At 27.8% G+C, this 16,252-nt stretch overlaps 1 protein-coding gene across 1 annotated transcript in view; it reads right to left on the bottom strand.

Annotated features, from left to right (window-relative positions):
• LOC100215142 (proline rich transmembrane protein 1B) overlaps positions 1–15,388 on the bottom strand; it is a 41,041-nt gene extending 25,653 nt beyond the window's left edge. Inside the window, exons 1-2 of the mRNA XM_065799807.1 lie at positions 15,244–15,388; positions 6,782–6,909 (exon numbers count right to left, since the gene is read on the bottom strand). Coding sequence (XP_065655879.1) covers positions 6,782–6,909; positions 15,244–15,256 — 141 coding nt within the window. The 5' untranslated portion in view covers positions 15,257–15,388. The remainder of the gene's footprint in view (positions 1–6,781; positions 6,910–15,243) is intronic.
• Positions 15,389–16,252: the final 864 nt, after the last annotated feature.

The following is a 16,252-nucleotide window of genomic DNA, read 5'->3' as shown; positions in this document are numbered from 1 at the left end:
GGGGGTGGGTGGTAGCAAAATTGATCAGAGGCCCCCTGGCCCTCTCTTGGCCCATGACTATAAATGTCCTAAACTAGTCAATAAATAACACTATTTGATGTTTTATTCAAATCAATGTTTTAAAAAACAATTCAATTGCTTTCGTTACAAAATTTAAATTTTTCTAAATAGACACAGTTTTTAAATGCAAATTTTAATCAAGTATTAGATAGACAATTGATGAATTTAATTTTTTTCAGTAAAACATTGAGATACAATTAAACTTTTTACTGTGAATTTTGGGCCACAGTCTTCCTTTTATCTCCAAAATTCATGAATTTACAAGTCAATAGTTTTGAACAAAATTGGATAAATGAGGCATTTCTTAAGACAATTGAGTCTTGAGGGTGCTATTTTTGGATTCCTCAAGTAAAAATCTATTAGGGTACCAAATTTTAGGAAATTTCCCCAAGCCATTATGAAGATACTATATGTCAAAGTTGCTTTGTAGTCGCTTCAGATAATCACTAAAATGCTAAGTTTGCATTATTTCAACTGACGATATCTCTGGAACCCATGTGTATTTTTAACTAAAATTATTGCAGTTATCATTTTTTTAATATGGACTGCAAGTGACGTAAAAATGAACAAATTCTGAGACGTGTGTTGAAAATGTTTTTTTTTTGGATGATTTCATATGGAATTACTCAGTTATAATAAAAAAGACGTCAAATAACATTTAACTCGTTTTGCAATAATTAATATTATTGCAGTAATTTAAAAAAGTTAACGTCTTTAAAAAATAAAAAAATAAAGATAATTTTATGACGTCAAATATCGCGTTAAGCTCATGCATTAAACATTTTTTATTTAAAACAAGGCCTGATATGTGTGTGTGTGTGTGTGTGTGTGTGTGTGTGTGTGTGTGTGTGTGTGTGTGTGTGTGTGTGTGTGTGTGTGTGTGCAGTTTATTAAAAAACATTAATGTGAAGAGAACATATAAAGATTAGATATAGAAATGTAGAAGGTGTAGAGCAGACTTACCATGAACTGTAATTTACGGGCCTTTTGTTGCTTTTCAAAATGTTATATTTTGCTTGAATAATTAAAATACCAGTGTTTATGGTAAATATTTTTTAGCAAGTAAATAATAACGATATTAAATAACGGGTGATGCGGAAGTTATCGGACAAATCCTAATTTCATTATTTGAGCATAATAATTAGTTTTTGTTGTTTTATGCGTAGGCATAAACGTTCTATAAAATATGAACTTTATTATTTGAAACACAATTATTTAAAATGAGGTTAAATGCAGCTGAACAAAAATCTTTTCGAAAGCAACTAAAAATGTTTTTTGTAAGTAAACCTAATATAAAAATAAAAAAAATCGTAAATCATTTTGAAAAGAAAGGATTTGCTCGAAGTACCTAAAAGGATAACCTAAAAAGACTTGAAACTGTTCAATTGTTTTCTGATAGAAAGCACCCCGGTTGTTCGACATCCTGGACTAGAGAATAGAAAGCCGAATTAACGAGACTTGTCAACAATCGAAAAGGGGTCAGTCAGAGAAAAATTATTATATTAATTTCAAAATATTAAATTTTAAATATTTTATTAAAAATTTAAATATTAAATTAAAAAATTAAATATTAAATTCAGTGTAAATCAATCGACAATTGGTCGTCAGTTAAAAAAAATGAATATTAAATATAGAAAATGTGAAAAGACTCCAAAATACACTATAGAACAACAAATAAAGGCAAAGAAAAGATGACGAAAAATACTTTTGTTTTGCAGGGGACAACATGCCTGGAAATTCTGGATACTACACAAACAACAAGACATGCCCAGAAAGTGTTCGTTTTATAGGGAAAAGAGAAATTTCCAAAAAAATTATTAATGTGGATAGCCATATCTGACCGTGGTATGTCCGAGCCATTGTTTCGCACTTCCAAGGCTGTAGCGATCAATTCATCAATCTATATTAATGAATGTTTAGAAAAACGACTTCTTCCATTTATTCACAAGTATCATGGAGACTTTAACTATTTATTTTGGCCAGATTTAGCAAGTTCTCATTATTCTAAAGATTCTCTAAATTGGATGGACCAACATGTCTATTACGTTGATAAAGAATCCAATCCCCCAAATGTGCCTCAAGCACGACCAATTGAAAATTTTCGGGGACATTTGGCACAGAAGGTTTACGAGGGAGATTGGCAAGCTTCAACAGAGCAAGTTTTGATCGATCGCATTAATCTAAAACTACAAGAGATTGATTTAAACTTTTTACAGTCACATATGAATGGCGTCAGAGCAAAATTGAGATCAATTGCAGATGGTGGTGTTTTTTCATATAAAAAATAGTATATTTTTATTAAAAGGTAAATGCTTTATTTAAAAAAAATATAATAGTAGTTTGTTTTTTTATTTATAAATAAGTTATTGACATTTTTATTTGGTCCGATAACTTCCGCATCACCCGTTATATAAAGAAATGTGACATTATAAAAACTCACAATATTAATTGCCACAAATTGAATTTTTTAGAAAACACAGTTTTAATTAATTCAATAATCTTCCTTGTAAATTTCAAAAAGAAGTATTGTGCAAAGCAAATTCAAAGAAAGATTTTTTAATTATAAGAAATTCTATTACTATTGTTTTAAGAGAAAAATAACAAAGTGTTACAATCACTTTGACACACACACACACAAAATGCTTGTACTAGATATTCTAACATTCATTATAGTTACAACATGCGAATAATAAACTAACATGGGAATAAAAAGAAAAATATATTATGAAATTTTATAAAACTATCAAATTTTCAGTAACTTATTTAAAAAGGTTAAACTGACAACTTTTGAAATAAGAAAGCTGATACAAAAAAGTGGAACTTGTGAAAGACTTGTTCACAGATGAAGTGGCAATCACGAAGTTAGGTACTTCTATAAAATTGTTTGGGATATCACCAGTCAAATTTAAAAGCCTTTTGAAATAAAGCAATTAAAAAATGCAAAACAAAAGTTAAGAAATTATAAACAGAGTTACAAAAAAGATTTTTTTTAGTATTAAAATAGGTATCAATTGTCACTTTTAAAGAAAAATATATTATTGCATTTTTCATCTTTTCGAAATATTTTATGTAAACTTTATTTAAAAGCTGAGTTGGCATATAACTTATTGCGAGCTTAATATGACAAAATTTCAATACTTTATTTTAAAATACTTTTTGAGGTCAATAATAAATTTATACATTAATTCAAATTTTTTTGTATCTAGGGTGGGCATAAATGGTTGGGGGAAACAATCTTTAAGCATTGGTACTTTAATCATACTTAATAAACATGGTGTATTATAGCCAATAATGGTGCTTTAATGATGGTCAATGATTGGTGGAAAAAAAAAACTATTATTCCTTAAGTTTTTAAAAAATTTTCTTAAAACCTTTTATTTTTTTAAAACTCTAATAATGTGTGTATTTCAAGAATATCAAGAAACAGTAACCAATAGTAAATTTAAAAAATAATAATAATGTAACAAACATAGTATTGTTAACTTCAAAATACATATTCAAGTTCCCTTACTTTAAATCTGGGATTAGAATCGCTGAGGGGTTTAAAACCCACTACCCCTTAGAACCCTAAATTTAAATGGTTCTATAACCCAGAATGATTTAAAAATTTTTTTGAATCAGGAACTCCTTTCCAAGCCTTTCCAGGAAATATGTGTGGTTTTTTGTCTTGTATGTCCGCGCAAGAGTATTTTATTTTAGACAACTTGGTCACGGCCATTTGCCGTGACCAAGTTTTTTTATATTAGGCGTTGCACAAAAAACTAAGTTTTAAAACCAAAAAAAGCAGAGCTAACAAAATCGGAAATTAAAATAATATATATTCTACTAAATAAGTAGCAAAAAATAAAAAAAAATTAATAATTTAAATAATTTGTGTACTGTTTTTATTTTTGTTACTTTAGAGTGGTTCCTGTTTTCAACAACAAAATTTGATAAGGCAAATCAAAAAAAAAAAAAAGTTTGAAGTCAACATTAAAAAGAATGACTTTCCTGTATTTTATTTCCTTTTTTTTAAAGAGAAAAGAGAAAATATAAATTGCTATCTGTTTGTAAAATATACTTGTATAATCCTAATGTAACAAGGTTGTATTGTCTCTACATAAAAAAGCCTATGTAATGCATGCATATATACTAGTTACATGAAAGTTATACAAAATATACTTTTATATATATAACTTTTTTAATTAAATAATTGTATTTATTAGCTCATAGGTGAACGCATGTTTAGCTTATTTGGATAAGACGTAAACCATCGATACGGAAGGTCCCTAGTTTGAACTCCACTTCATCACAAAAAATTTTTGTTTTCCTACCCTCCCTTTTTGTTTACTATGTCATTGGTGATATATACGTAAACAATTAAAACTATGTATATATGTCTGTGAGCCTTACTTAGAAAATACAATGAAAAGCTTAAATGGTATAAGAAATCTGAATGTGAAGAGATGTGTATCATTCATAAACGTACAACAAAAAGATTTTTATAAACAAAAAAAAAAAGATAAATGGTTATGACCATAAATATATGACCAGTGGTATTTAAAAGAAAAACAATTAAAAAGAATTGATATTGGTAGGATTCAAACTACGGACTCTCCATGTTTGAAGTAAACGCCTTATCCAAATAGACAAAACATGCGTATACATATGGACACATAAATATAACTATATCTGTCAGGTCAGGTTATCCTGCTACTGGTAAAATGTAACTCAGTACAACCTGCCTCATCTTGGACAGCTGTTAAACACATCCGGCTACTGTCTTGTAGAAGGCCTCATAGGCAAAGACTTAAGGAGTAAACAGATTCTATCTGTTGACCAGCCTCGCACCCCTTCTCAATCGACCTATGTCTTGTTTCTGATACTAGCCAGTGCTCAATTTCTCCACATTCACTCTTAGATGCTTCTGTTCATGGTTTGATCTCTCTAAAACTATTATCTCATTCTTCTTCATCATCAGAATCTCCTTATCATCGTACCTCCTACAACTACCTTAAAGCTGACTGGGACTCTCTCTGTGATTTTCTTCACGATGGCCCTTTGGTAGAAATCTTTTGTCGTCCTGCTGACTAATGTGCTTCTTACATAACTTCGTGGTTTCTGGCTGGCATGTAGTTTTCTATTACCTCTCAACATATCAGGTCAAGCCTCACTCTTCTCCATGGTTTTTCTCACATTTTGCTGCTGTAATTTTCGATCAAAACTTCCATATCTATCAGCAGAACAATTCTCCAGAAAACAGACGTCTGTTTACTATTGCTAAAAATCATTGTAAAAAGGTTTTGCCAAACGCCAAAGCTCACTATTCGTAGGTCATAAAATCTCTATTTCATCACAAAAAATAGGCTCTCATGACTTCTAGAGTATCTTTAACAGTATCAATAATAAGGGCAAAACTGTTATTCCACCTCTCTTGTATGGTTCTGAATTTATCACCTCATCTAAAGACAAAGAAGAATTGTTTGCTTGGAACTTTTCATCAATATCATCTCTTGATTGCACTAGTTGCATTCTACCTGATATAGCCGTCAAACAGGTTGATCCATTGCTTGACATTCGCATCACTCCAGCTTCTGTATCTAAAGTGATTTCCTGCTTAGACTCTTCTACAGCTTGTGGCCCGGACAACATGCCTGTTATAGTCTTGCAGAAGTGTTCTTCAGAGCTGTCGTCTATACTTTCAGAACTATTCAACAAGTGCTTATCAGAGTTTTGTTTTCCGGCATGCTGGAAAGCAGTATTTGTTATCTCTATTTTCAAAAATTCTGGAAAGCAATCTGATTTGTCTAACTACCGCCCCATTAGTCTTCTTCCTATCATAAGCAAGGTTTTTGAATCTTTAATCAACCAACACTTAATCTCTCATCTTAAATCTAATAAATTATTTTCTGATCACCAATATGGATTTCAATCTTCTCGTTCTACAGCTGATTTGCTAACAGTTATAACCAATAGGTTTTATTGTGCATTAGATAGAGGTTAAGGCTATCGCTCTTGACATTTCTAAAGCTTTTGATAAAGTTTGGCATTCTGGTCTTCTCCATAAGCTTTCTTCTTACAATGTATGTGGTAGCATCTTTAAGATTATTGAATCCTTTCTTTTCAATTGTAGTATGAAAGCTGTCCTCTATGGACAGCACTCTTCTTCATATCCTGTAACTTTAAGGGTTCCTCAAGGTTCAATTCTTGACCTTTTACTCTTTTTAATCTACATTAACGATCTTCCGATCTTCTCACATCTAAGGTAGCATTGTTTGCTGATGAGACTACAATTTATTCTTGTCATGATAAGAAGCCAATACTCTCTGATTGCTTGGATATTAGTTTCCTATTTTGTTAATTTTGCTTTCTTTGTTTTTAAAACTTAGTTTTTTCCGCAATCCCTAATATGAAAAAACTTGCAAATGGCTATGACAAAGTTGTCTAAAATAAAATACTTTTGCGCAGACATACAAGATGAAAAACCGCACATGTTTCCTGGAAAGGCTTGCCTTTCTCAGAACCCCAATTTGCGGAGTTCTAGAACGTGTGAGTTTCTGAACCTTTTTCCCAGAAAATTTGGGATTCTAGAACCCTATCTAAATTTGGGGTTCTAGAGCCTAACCTAAATTTGTGTTTCTAGATTTCCAAATTTTGGTGAGTTTAGGTTTAGGGTAGAACCCCATTCTAATCCCAGCTTTAAACAAATATTGGATATAAAAATTTATTAAAACTGACTTACATTATAGTAAGGCACTTGGCCTGGTTGCAGTTGGTAGAAGTTTGGGTTTTGAGGAGGATATACAGGATTCTGCGGTTGATTCATATTATTCATTCCTGATGCTTGGTTATAATCTGGAGGTGGTCCACCTTATAGAAAATAATTCTATTAGTAACTAAAATCAACTTTTAACAAACTTATCTAAACTTAAAATTGTGCAAAACTTATTTTCATGAATATTGACAGGCTGTTAAACTTTAAATTGTAGAAGACTCTAACATATTTAACACTGTTAAATGTTTAAAAAGTTAAAAGTTAAATTATAAGGCCTTCTCCAAAACATCTACCATACCATCGCAAAAAGTTAAAAAAAAAGAAAAAAAAGAATCATGTAACAAATAAAAAATAAAGCTAAGAAATAATTTTACATTTACATTAAGTCAACAATATTATAAAATATATAGATAAAATAAATAATAATTGACCCTGGTGATTTGCATCCCCAGCTAAATTAGGCTTTTTTGTTCTTACTTTCATTCATTAAAGTAGTTTTAATTCTTGAAATCTTTAATGTAATCATTATTGATTCAGGATATTTCAACTGACTTGAAATTAAATTTTACTTTTTTCGATTCCATTATAAAAGGTTCAGAACTCAGATTAAAAAATATATAAATTATCCTTAGGCCTTGTCGTGAGATTTTGTTGCATAACAGAAAAAAACATAATGCAAGTAAATGTAACTTTACTTAATAATCATATTTACATTGTTAAAATCTAAATTATGTTTTTTGCATATTTTAAAGTTTTGCATTGAAATTCAAATTTAATTTGAAATCACATTAAAAATCATTTAAAGTCTTTATCTTTATAAAATATATATGAAGTATCTTTAATTTAAACAATATTTTTACAAAAATTTTCCTCATTTAAAAAAACATTTTTTTTTTTTTTAAAGAAAGTCTTTCAAGAAGTTTCTTATAAATTGTGAAACTTTCTGAGGACTTAACTTTTTGTACCATAAGTTTATCATTTTTGGAGGATATCTTGATAAGGTCACATACTTGGTCTACTGTGTACAGCTTATCGTGTTGGTTAAATTCTCGCTTTGTTATACTTAAATCCCTATCACACTGTAAGAAGGAGTGCACACTTAATGGCTAGAATTGCTCAAACTTTTCAAATTTCTTTAGATTAGTCATGACTAATAGTAGTCTAAATAATGATTGGGAACAGATTACATCTTGTCTGATGTGCCACGGTGGTAAACAAAAACGTATGCTTTGTTACCTTTATTGTTATGAACACAAAAAACATTAAGGAAAAATTGCCTCAGATAGAAGGTTTTTTGCAGTGGTATTTTTGAAATCTGTATATTCTGCAAGTCAAAACACAATAATAAAATTTGACTATTGTCCTTGTCATTGACATCTTTTTCGATTCGATCATAAAAATTTTTAAATTTGCATTTACATACACCAAGTTCAGATTGAGCACATCTCTTTAGTGCCTCGTTAAAACAAGGACTCCTTAACTTTCAATTGAATTTTTCTCAAGAGCAGCATATGTCAACTTGCAGTCTTTCAAAGAAAAGATTATAGTTTTCTTTAAAGTAGTTGTAAAAATTTGTTTCACCAATCTTTATTGAAAATTATTTTTCTATAACAGCCTTTACATAGTTTTAACATTTAAAGTGACATCTAGATAGTATATAGGCTATTTCCAAGTTAGTGGCTTTCTTTAGTTAGAAAGCTTTCAATGTGCTGTCTGATAGAAAGTTTGGTTTCTTTAGACAATGCTTGTTTTATATGACATCCTCTATTATTAACTGGACTTTTCTTAATGATTTTTAAAGCTTCCAATCTTTTAATTCATTTTTATAACAGCATACGAACTTAAAAAAGCTTTAAAGCATATCTACATTTGATCAGAACCCACCATAAGGTGATATTTAAAGGTAGCACTTTTTAAATTTAGAACTCTTTTCCTTCCTGGGTCGCCTCTCTTTTTTCTTGGGAATCAATCAAGGTTTGAAGGATTTGATCTTCTTCGTTGATAATTCATCTTGCAGCTAAAAAAATACTTTTATACTGCATTTAATTACAAACTTTTGAAAATGAAATTGTAAATCTATTAGTAACATCAAATACAAAACAACTTGACTGCGGTGTAAGCCAGTGTACTTTTGAGGTACAGTTCTTCCTTGGTAGTTAACAATTTCTTCACCTTAATTGTTTTGATTGCTGTTGTGAACTATTTTACGTATATATGGCTTAAATATTTTAAGTTCTTAATATTTAAATCAAAATATTTTAAGTTCTTAGTGTAAATATTTTGCATTTTTTATTGGTATAGCCTAAACTTATAATTATTAATATTTCGTCCTTAGCTTATAATACCACACAAGTCAAATGATTTAGATTTCAACAAAATTTGCTGAAATCTATATGTGACCAGTGGTTAGATACGCAACGAGCAGCTCCATCGATGGAAATTAAAATGTAAAAACTGCTAACTTTCAACATGCGTGGTGTTATAAGCTAAGGGACGATTTAACGGCATGAATATTATATGTTCTCAACAAATGTTTTTCACTAAAATTTAACTAAAACATAAAATGTTTTCTACTAAACATTTTATGCTTTCATCAATGTATATAATAGTGATGCACCGATTAATCAGCATCGGCTTAATCGGCCACTTTTTGCATAGTTGGAATTGACATCGTCCTTTTTTTATTAATTTACCGATTTTCCAACCAATGGCATTTTAATATTTTTATCCTCATTATGACAATAATTAAATAATGAATTAACTAAACTTAATGCATTACTATATTTTTGAGAAAATTTGACTTAGTTTACAGACAATATTGTTTATTCTTAAGATGATGTTTACAAGATTTAATTTAACAGCTGAATGTACTTATACTTTTATTACCATAATGTTGTTTTTAGAATAATTTATTTTGTGTTGCTCTATTGTTATACTTAAAAGTAACATTGTTACCTATATGTGTTTAAGAACAGCCTATTATTTAAACATTGTTACCTATATGTGTTTAAGAACAGCCTACTATATTTCTATATATATATATATATATATATATATATATATATATATATATATATATATATATATATATATATATATATATATATATATATATATATATATATATTATATATATATATATATATATATATATATTTATATATATATATATATATATATATATATATATATATATATATATATGTATATATATATATATATATATATATATATATATATGTATATATATATATATATGTATATATATATATATATATATATATATATATATATATATATATATATATATATATATATATATATATATATATATATATATATATTGTTTAGTTCGATTCACCTCCCCAAGGCCATGAAAGCAACTCCAGTCGAGGAGGCTACTTTAGTTAAGGTTACAACCCTCTCTCAACTTTATAACTCCAAAACACAAACATTGACAAACACGACCACTGTGCAGAGAAACAAGTTGAGTACTGTACTACCAGGGACATGGTGGGGATTAAACATCACAAAATAAAATTATTCTAAAAAAACTTTATTCTAAAAACAACTTTAAACTATTCTAAAAACAGCTAAATATATATCTAAAAAATAATTTAGATATCTAAACAACATATGATCATTTTTTAGATATAAAAATTACTAATAAATTAATAAAGAATTCTAAGTAAACTTAGACTTCTTCAACTTATCTTTTATAAAAAAAAATGGTACTATGATAGTACCATTTTATTTTATAAAATTGAAATAAAAATACTGTATTTATTTTTTTGAAAGATTTCTTTTTATAGTAAAAAAAACTAAAAAATGTATACTTTTTTAACTGATTTTTTCTAATATCCTTTAAAATAATGGTTTGGCTCTGATTTGCATCCAAGTAATTGTTTACCAGTATTGATTCCATGAAAAAGATTACACGGTTTAAAGTTGTATGGTTTTATATTTTCAAAATTTTAATAACTACTTAATTCATTGGTATCGCTATCGGCCAAAAAAGTGCCATCGGTACATTACTAGTATATAATAACCAACAATGTAAACAATTTTGGGTCATTCCATGTCAAATCAACACCAAAAAAAATTTTTCAGCTCCATGCCACTTCAGATTTTGATGATTTTCAGAATACAAGCTCATATTAATGAAAGAAACTTCACTCCAAATTTTAGTGTCTGACTCCTTACAATTTCAGAGATATTGATACTCAGTCCCAATCTCTTTTTTGATTATATTTTTCAGCGCTGTTTTCTTTTTTCGCTAATTACATAACACAATTAGCTTTAACTTATGAAATACTTGCTCAATAGTGATGAAAATTTGTACCTAACTATTTTTTAGAGAAGAACTCAAAAATGATACCTAAAACACTAAAAAATTAAAACTTCTTTATGAAAATTCAATTTCAAAATGGTGTAACATTTTTTATAAGTGCTTTGATGCCCCGTACAAAAAAAAGTATATCTTGAGATGCCTAAAAAGATATGATTCTGAAATTTTTTCCTATGGTTCTATATATAACAAACTCCTTATTACAAAAAAACTGTAAGGGTTTTCTATTTTGAATCTGATTTATTTGCATTGAAAGTTTTATAAAAAAATTTAAAATATTGTTATTTAATAGTGAAAAAAAAAATTATATACATTAATTTTTGCATTGTTTTAGAAAGGTTTTAGAATCTCAGGTAATGTTCTAATATAACTTGTTCGCATTTCACATTAAAGATCTTTACTTTATACAACCTTTATGATTAATGAAGGATTTTCTATTTATGGCATAATTTTAGGGAGAGGAACTCGAAAATGATGGCTAAAATACTAAAAAATTAAAGCTTCTATCTAAAAATTTAGTTTCAAAATAATGTAAAGTTTTTTGTAAGTTTTTTGATGCCTTGTACAAAATATGTTTATCTTGAGATGCCTGAAAGACATGATTATAAATTTTTTTTTCTAATGTTCTATATATAACAAATGCCATAAAACAAAAAAACTGCAAGGGTAATTTTTTTTAAATCAGATTTATTTGCATTTAAAGTTTTATATTTCTAAACCCTAAAAATATTAAAATTCCAAAATAAACCATGGATATAATTAAATTGTAATAAAAAATTAAATAAGGCAATAAGAATTAACAATCTTTAACAGTTTCATAAAAAATTAGTTCTCTGGTTTAAAGTTTACTCAGCTTTCTTTAATGCTTTGATGATCAATTTCACTGATTTCATATTGTCTTCCTGTGACAATTGTTGGAATATTAATCATTAAGAATAAGTTTGTTGATGGAAACTAGCACACCATCTCTAGAAGGCTGGCAATATGACCTTGAAAGGTAAAATGGATGCATGAACCTAACTTGAAAGTCTTTAATTTCAACATCAATATCCTCCACTAGTCCAATCTATGGGTTGTTATTATAAATCAATGCTTATATTAGGCAAATTTCAATGCTTATATTAGGCAAGCAATCTTTAATAATCTCATCAGTTTGAAAATTAAAAACAAATGAATAATCTTTTTGTTCAGAAACAACTTTAGTTTGAATTTTTGTTGGAATGAAATTGTGATAGCTGTGGGTGCTTGATAACGTTTTTGTTGAAAATCTTTGAAAAAAATTTCAATTTGCGTTATCATGTTTGACTCCTTAGATACGTATCAAAAACTAATTCCTATGATTTCATTTTGGTAAAAAAAAAACATTCCAGATGCTGTAAGTATGATTTGTTGTTGCTCAATGAAGGCTAGCAATTGAAGTTAGTTTTTTAACAGTCCCACCAAAACCATCATAGGGTGATTTACCATGATTTGTTGCAAAGAAAAACCATGTACATTTCATAGCAAAATCTTTTCCATGGTGGCATATATTTATGAAGTGTTCGCAATTTTGTACTGGTCAGCACACCCATCTGAAAAGTAATGAACAGTTACTATTTGATGAGAAATATTGCTTTTAATATGTTCCATTGATAACTTCATTGCATGATATACCCTATCTATATCATGCAGGAAACATCTGAGATAAAACATATTGAATCACATTTAAGGACATTTACTTTATAATAAACTACTGTAGGATGTAATGTTGCTTGAACTTTGTTCCAGTGAAAAATTTGTACTTCGTATTGTACAAGAAACTCATAATTTTTTAAAAAATCACAAAGGACAATGACCTCAGTACTATTTAACTCATTTTTTAATTTCTATAAAAAATCAGCAATGTATGAGTGTTTTGCAATGTAAGAATGAACAGTAAGTTTTTGTAACTTATTTATTAAAGTATTAATTAAGCTACTTGATTTCTGTTAGACTTACTATCTCAGATCGGTCTGTTGTCTTCCATTGTTTGTAATCTATACAATAACCATGATCTTCATCAATATCTTCTTGAGAGTAGAATTTATTTTCAAGATAATGTTTTAATATAAAATCTTCTGGACACAAAGGACAACAATGTAAGATACAATTCTTGTTAGCCCTACTAAAAATAAATCAATAAGTTCATGATAAACCTTGAATAATTCAACTGCACTAATCATTAACCAGATGCTCACACTGTAATGCACCATTTTGGACGATTTGAGCAACATTGAGAAAAACAAGTTTTTATATCAGAATAACTGATTTTAAACTTAGCGTACAGTCAATTTTTTTTTTTTTCAGGGAAAGATAAACACCATTTTTCAGCAGCAGTTTGCATGATATCTGCACCAAATAATAAGTAACACTAAATTCTTTTTCTATACATTTGTTAGACCAAGGTATTGGAACCAGTAGTAATTAAATTTTCTGATTCCATTTGAAAGTTAAGTTTTCTTTGATTTTTCCTAAAGTATATCCATATCATTTGCTTTTCATTTAATTTCCTCATATAAATATGGCTGCTAGTCGGTTCTCCTAGCCCATCATCCTTAAATGACATCAATTTAATTATACATTATGAACATATCGTTTCTTTATTATAGAATTTTCTTTATTTATTATTCCAATTGAACATCTTTCTTTAACATTAATATTTTCATATTATTTTTTAGTTCTGTAAGAAATATTTTTCAAATAATTATTTGAAAATTCATAAATAGAAAATCCTTCATTAAACATGAAGGTTGTGCAAAGTGAAGATCTTTAATGTGAAATGCAAACAAGTTTATATATTAGAACTGTACCTGAGATTCTAAAATCTTTTTAAAACAATGCAAAAATTAATGTAAATAACTTTTGTTTTCATTATTAAATATCAATTTTTCTTATTTTTTAAATAAAACTTTCGATGCAAATAAATCAGATTCATAAAAGAAAACCTATGCAGTTTTTTTGTAATAAGGAGTTTTGTTATATAATAGAACCATATTAAAAATTTCATAAAGAAGCTTTAATTTTTTAGTGTTTTAGGTATCATTTTTGAGTTCTTCTCTCTAAAAAATAGTTAGGTACAAATTTTCAACACTATTGAGCAAGTATTTCATAAGTTAAAGCTAATTGTGTTATGTAATTAGTATAAAAAGTAAATAGCACTGAAAAAAAAATCAACAAAGAGATTGGGACTGAGTATCAATATCTCTGAAACCGTAAGGATTCAGATACTAAAAGTTGGAGTGAAGTTTTCTTTCATTAATATGAGCTTGTATTGCGAAAATCACCAAAATCTGAGATGGCATGGTGCCAAGCATAAATTGAATTGAGCTGGAATGATCCTTTTGAGTTCTATACAGAAATTTTAAACAAATGTACACGCAAGTCTTTTGTTCAGCATAAAAACACAACTAATTCAAAATAATATTAATTTAGATAAGTTAAAAAAAAAAAAAACTAAATAAAAGTAAAAGAAAAAGTTATAAATATCAAGCACTAATAGAACCACATATATGATGCACATAGTTTACATTTTAAAAGGAACCATAAAACCTGTGTGCTTTTATAAAGATTCTAATATCTAAAAAAAAAAAAAAACAGCAGGCGAATTTTGACGAAAACAATAAATTTGTATTTCTTTGTGTACACATTAATTAAATATAGTAAGAATAACTTAGTTTTGATTTATTTTATATTCATCTTTTTTTTTCCATCTGAAAACATCATATGTTTTGACCTGGTTGTCTAACTGACCATTGGTCTAACATTTTTACTTATAAATTAAAAAACCTCAAAGCTATTGTTAATATTTAAAAAACTGTAATTTATTGAAAAACATAACTTTTATTTGCAATAATTCTGAAAATACATAATCAACTTTAATCATTTTAGATATTTAAACATTTTTATTGTTAATATGGTGGGACATTTTAAATTAATTTCAAATTGCCCTGTCAACTTTTGAGAGGTCCAAATATCAACTTTTAAAGTCTTAGCTAAGTAATAATTGTCTGTTAGTTCAAGCATTTAAACATTAGTTACCTATTATATGAAAGAAAATACTCACTTTTGTTATCCATTTTCAATCTGATTAATCTGTTAAGTCTTTAACTAAAAAGAATTTTATTATTGATTATAAGCTAAATCATATGTAATTTGTCCAATCAAATCTTAAGTCATTTGTCCATTTAAATCACATGTCATTTGGCGAATTAAATTACATGCCGTATGTCCATTTTTTTAAGTTGAATTCCATACAACAAGATTTATTATAACATTTAAAATAATGAAAAGAAAAAATGAATAAAATTTTAGAAAATATGCCATGTAATTATATTGTTGAACACCATTAGTAACTTTCAAAAAAAACTTTAAAACAACGTTACTGATTTTTCAAACTTCTTTTATCTATACTTATAATATATTATATCACAGGCTCAGAGCAAAAACATTGTAACTGACAAGATGGTCAAAATTGAGTTTGGTGCATAATTTGATGTAGTCTTTGGGGTAATACCTAAATATGGTTGAATTTTCCTAAGATCATTCACCACATACCATGTGAGCACACAACATCGATTTAGGAAGACATATCAACTTTTGAACAGTATTTTCTCCATTTTGCAATAATGTCGGTTAGAACATTTTTGCTGTTAGCCCACAATATATACTTTTTGCAAAAACGAATAAGATTATTTTTAAAAAATTTCTTTTTTTTTTAATTTTTTCATTCATTTTTTTCTAAAAAAGTGTCTAGAATAATGTTGACATTTAAAAAAAATATTACTATATGTATGTATACATACTATACACACTTTAACATTTATACTGAAGGGTAAATTTATTATACTTGCACTTATACTTTATAATGAAGATCTCACAGCTTCCTATTTTAGTATGATATCAGATTGCTTAGCTAAATGCACAATACTATTTGTACTGCTGGAGTGGTATAGGCACCCAAAAACTAGCGCCCAAAAATTTTTATTATTGGTTGTTTTACTTTTGCTATTTTTATTAAAAATACGAAAAAAAGTTTTAGTTTAAAATGCATAAGGATATAACTAACTTTTTAT

This window comes from Hydra vulgaris, chromosome 06, assembly GCF_038396675.1.
Source record: "Hydra vulgaris chromosome 06, alternate assembly HydraT2T_AEP".
Lineage (NCBI taxonomy): Eukaryota > Metazoa > Cnidaria > Hydrozoa > Anthoathecata > Hydridae > Hydra > Hydra vulgaris.
This window is presented reverse-complemented; position numbering and strand designations above follow the sequence as displayed.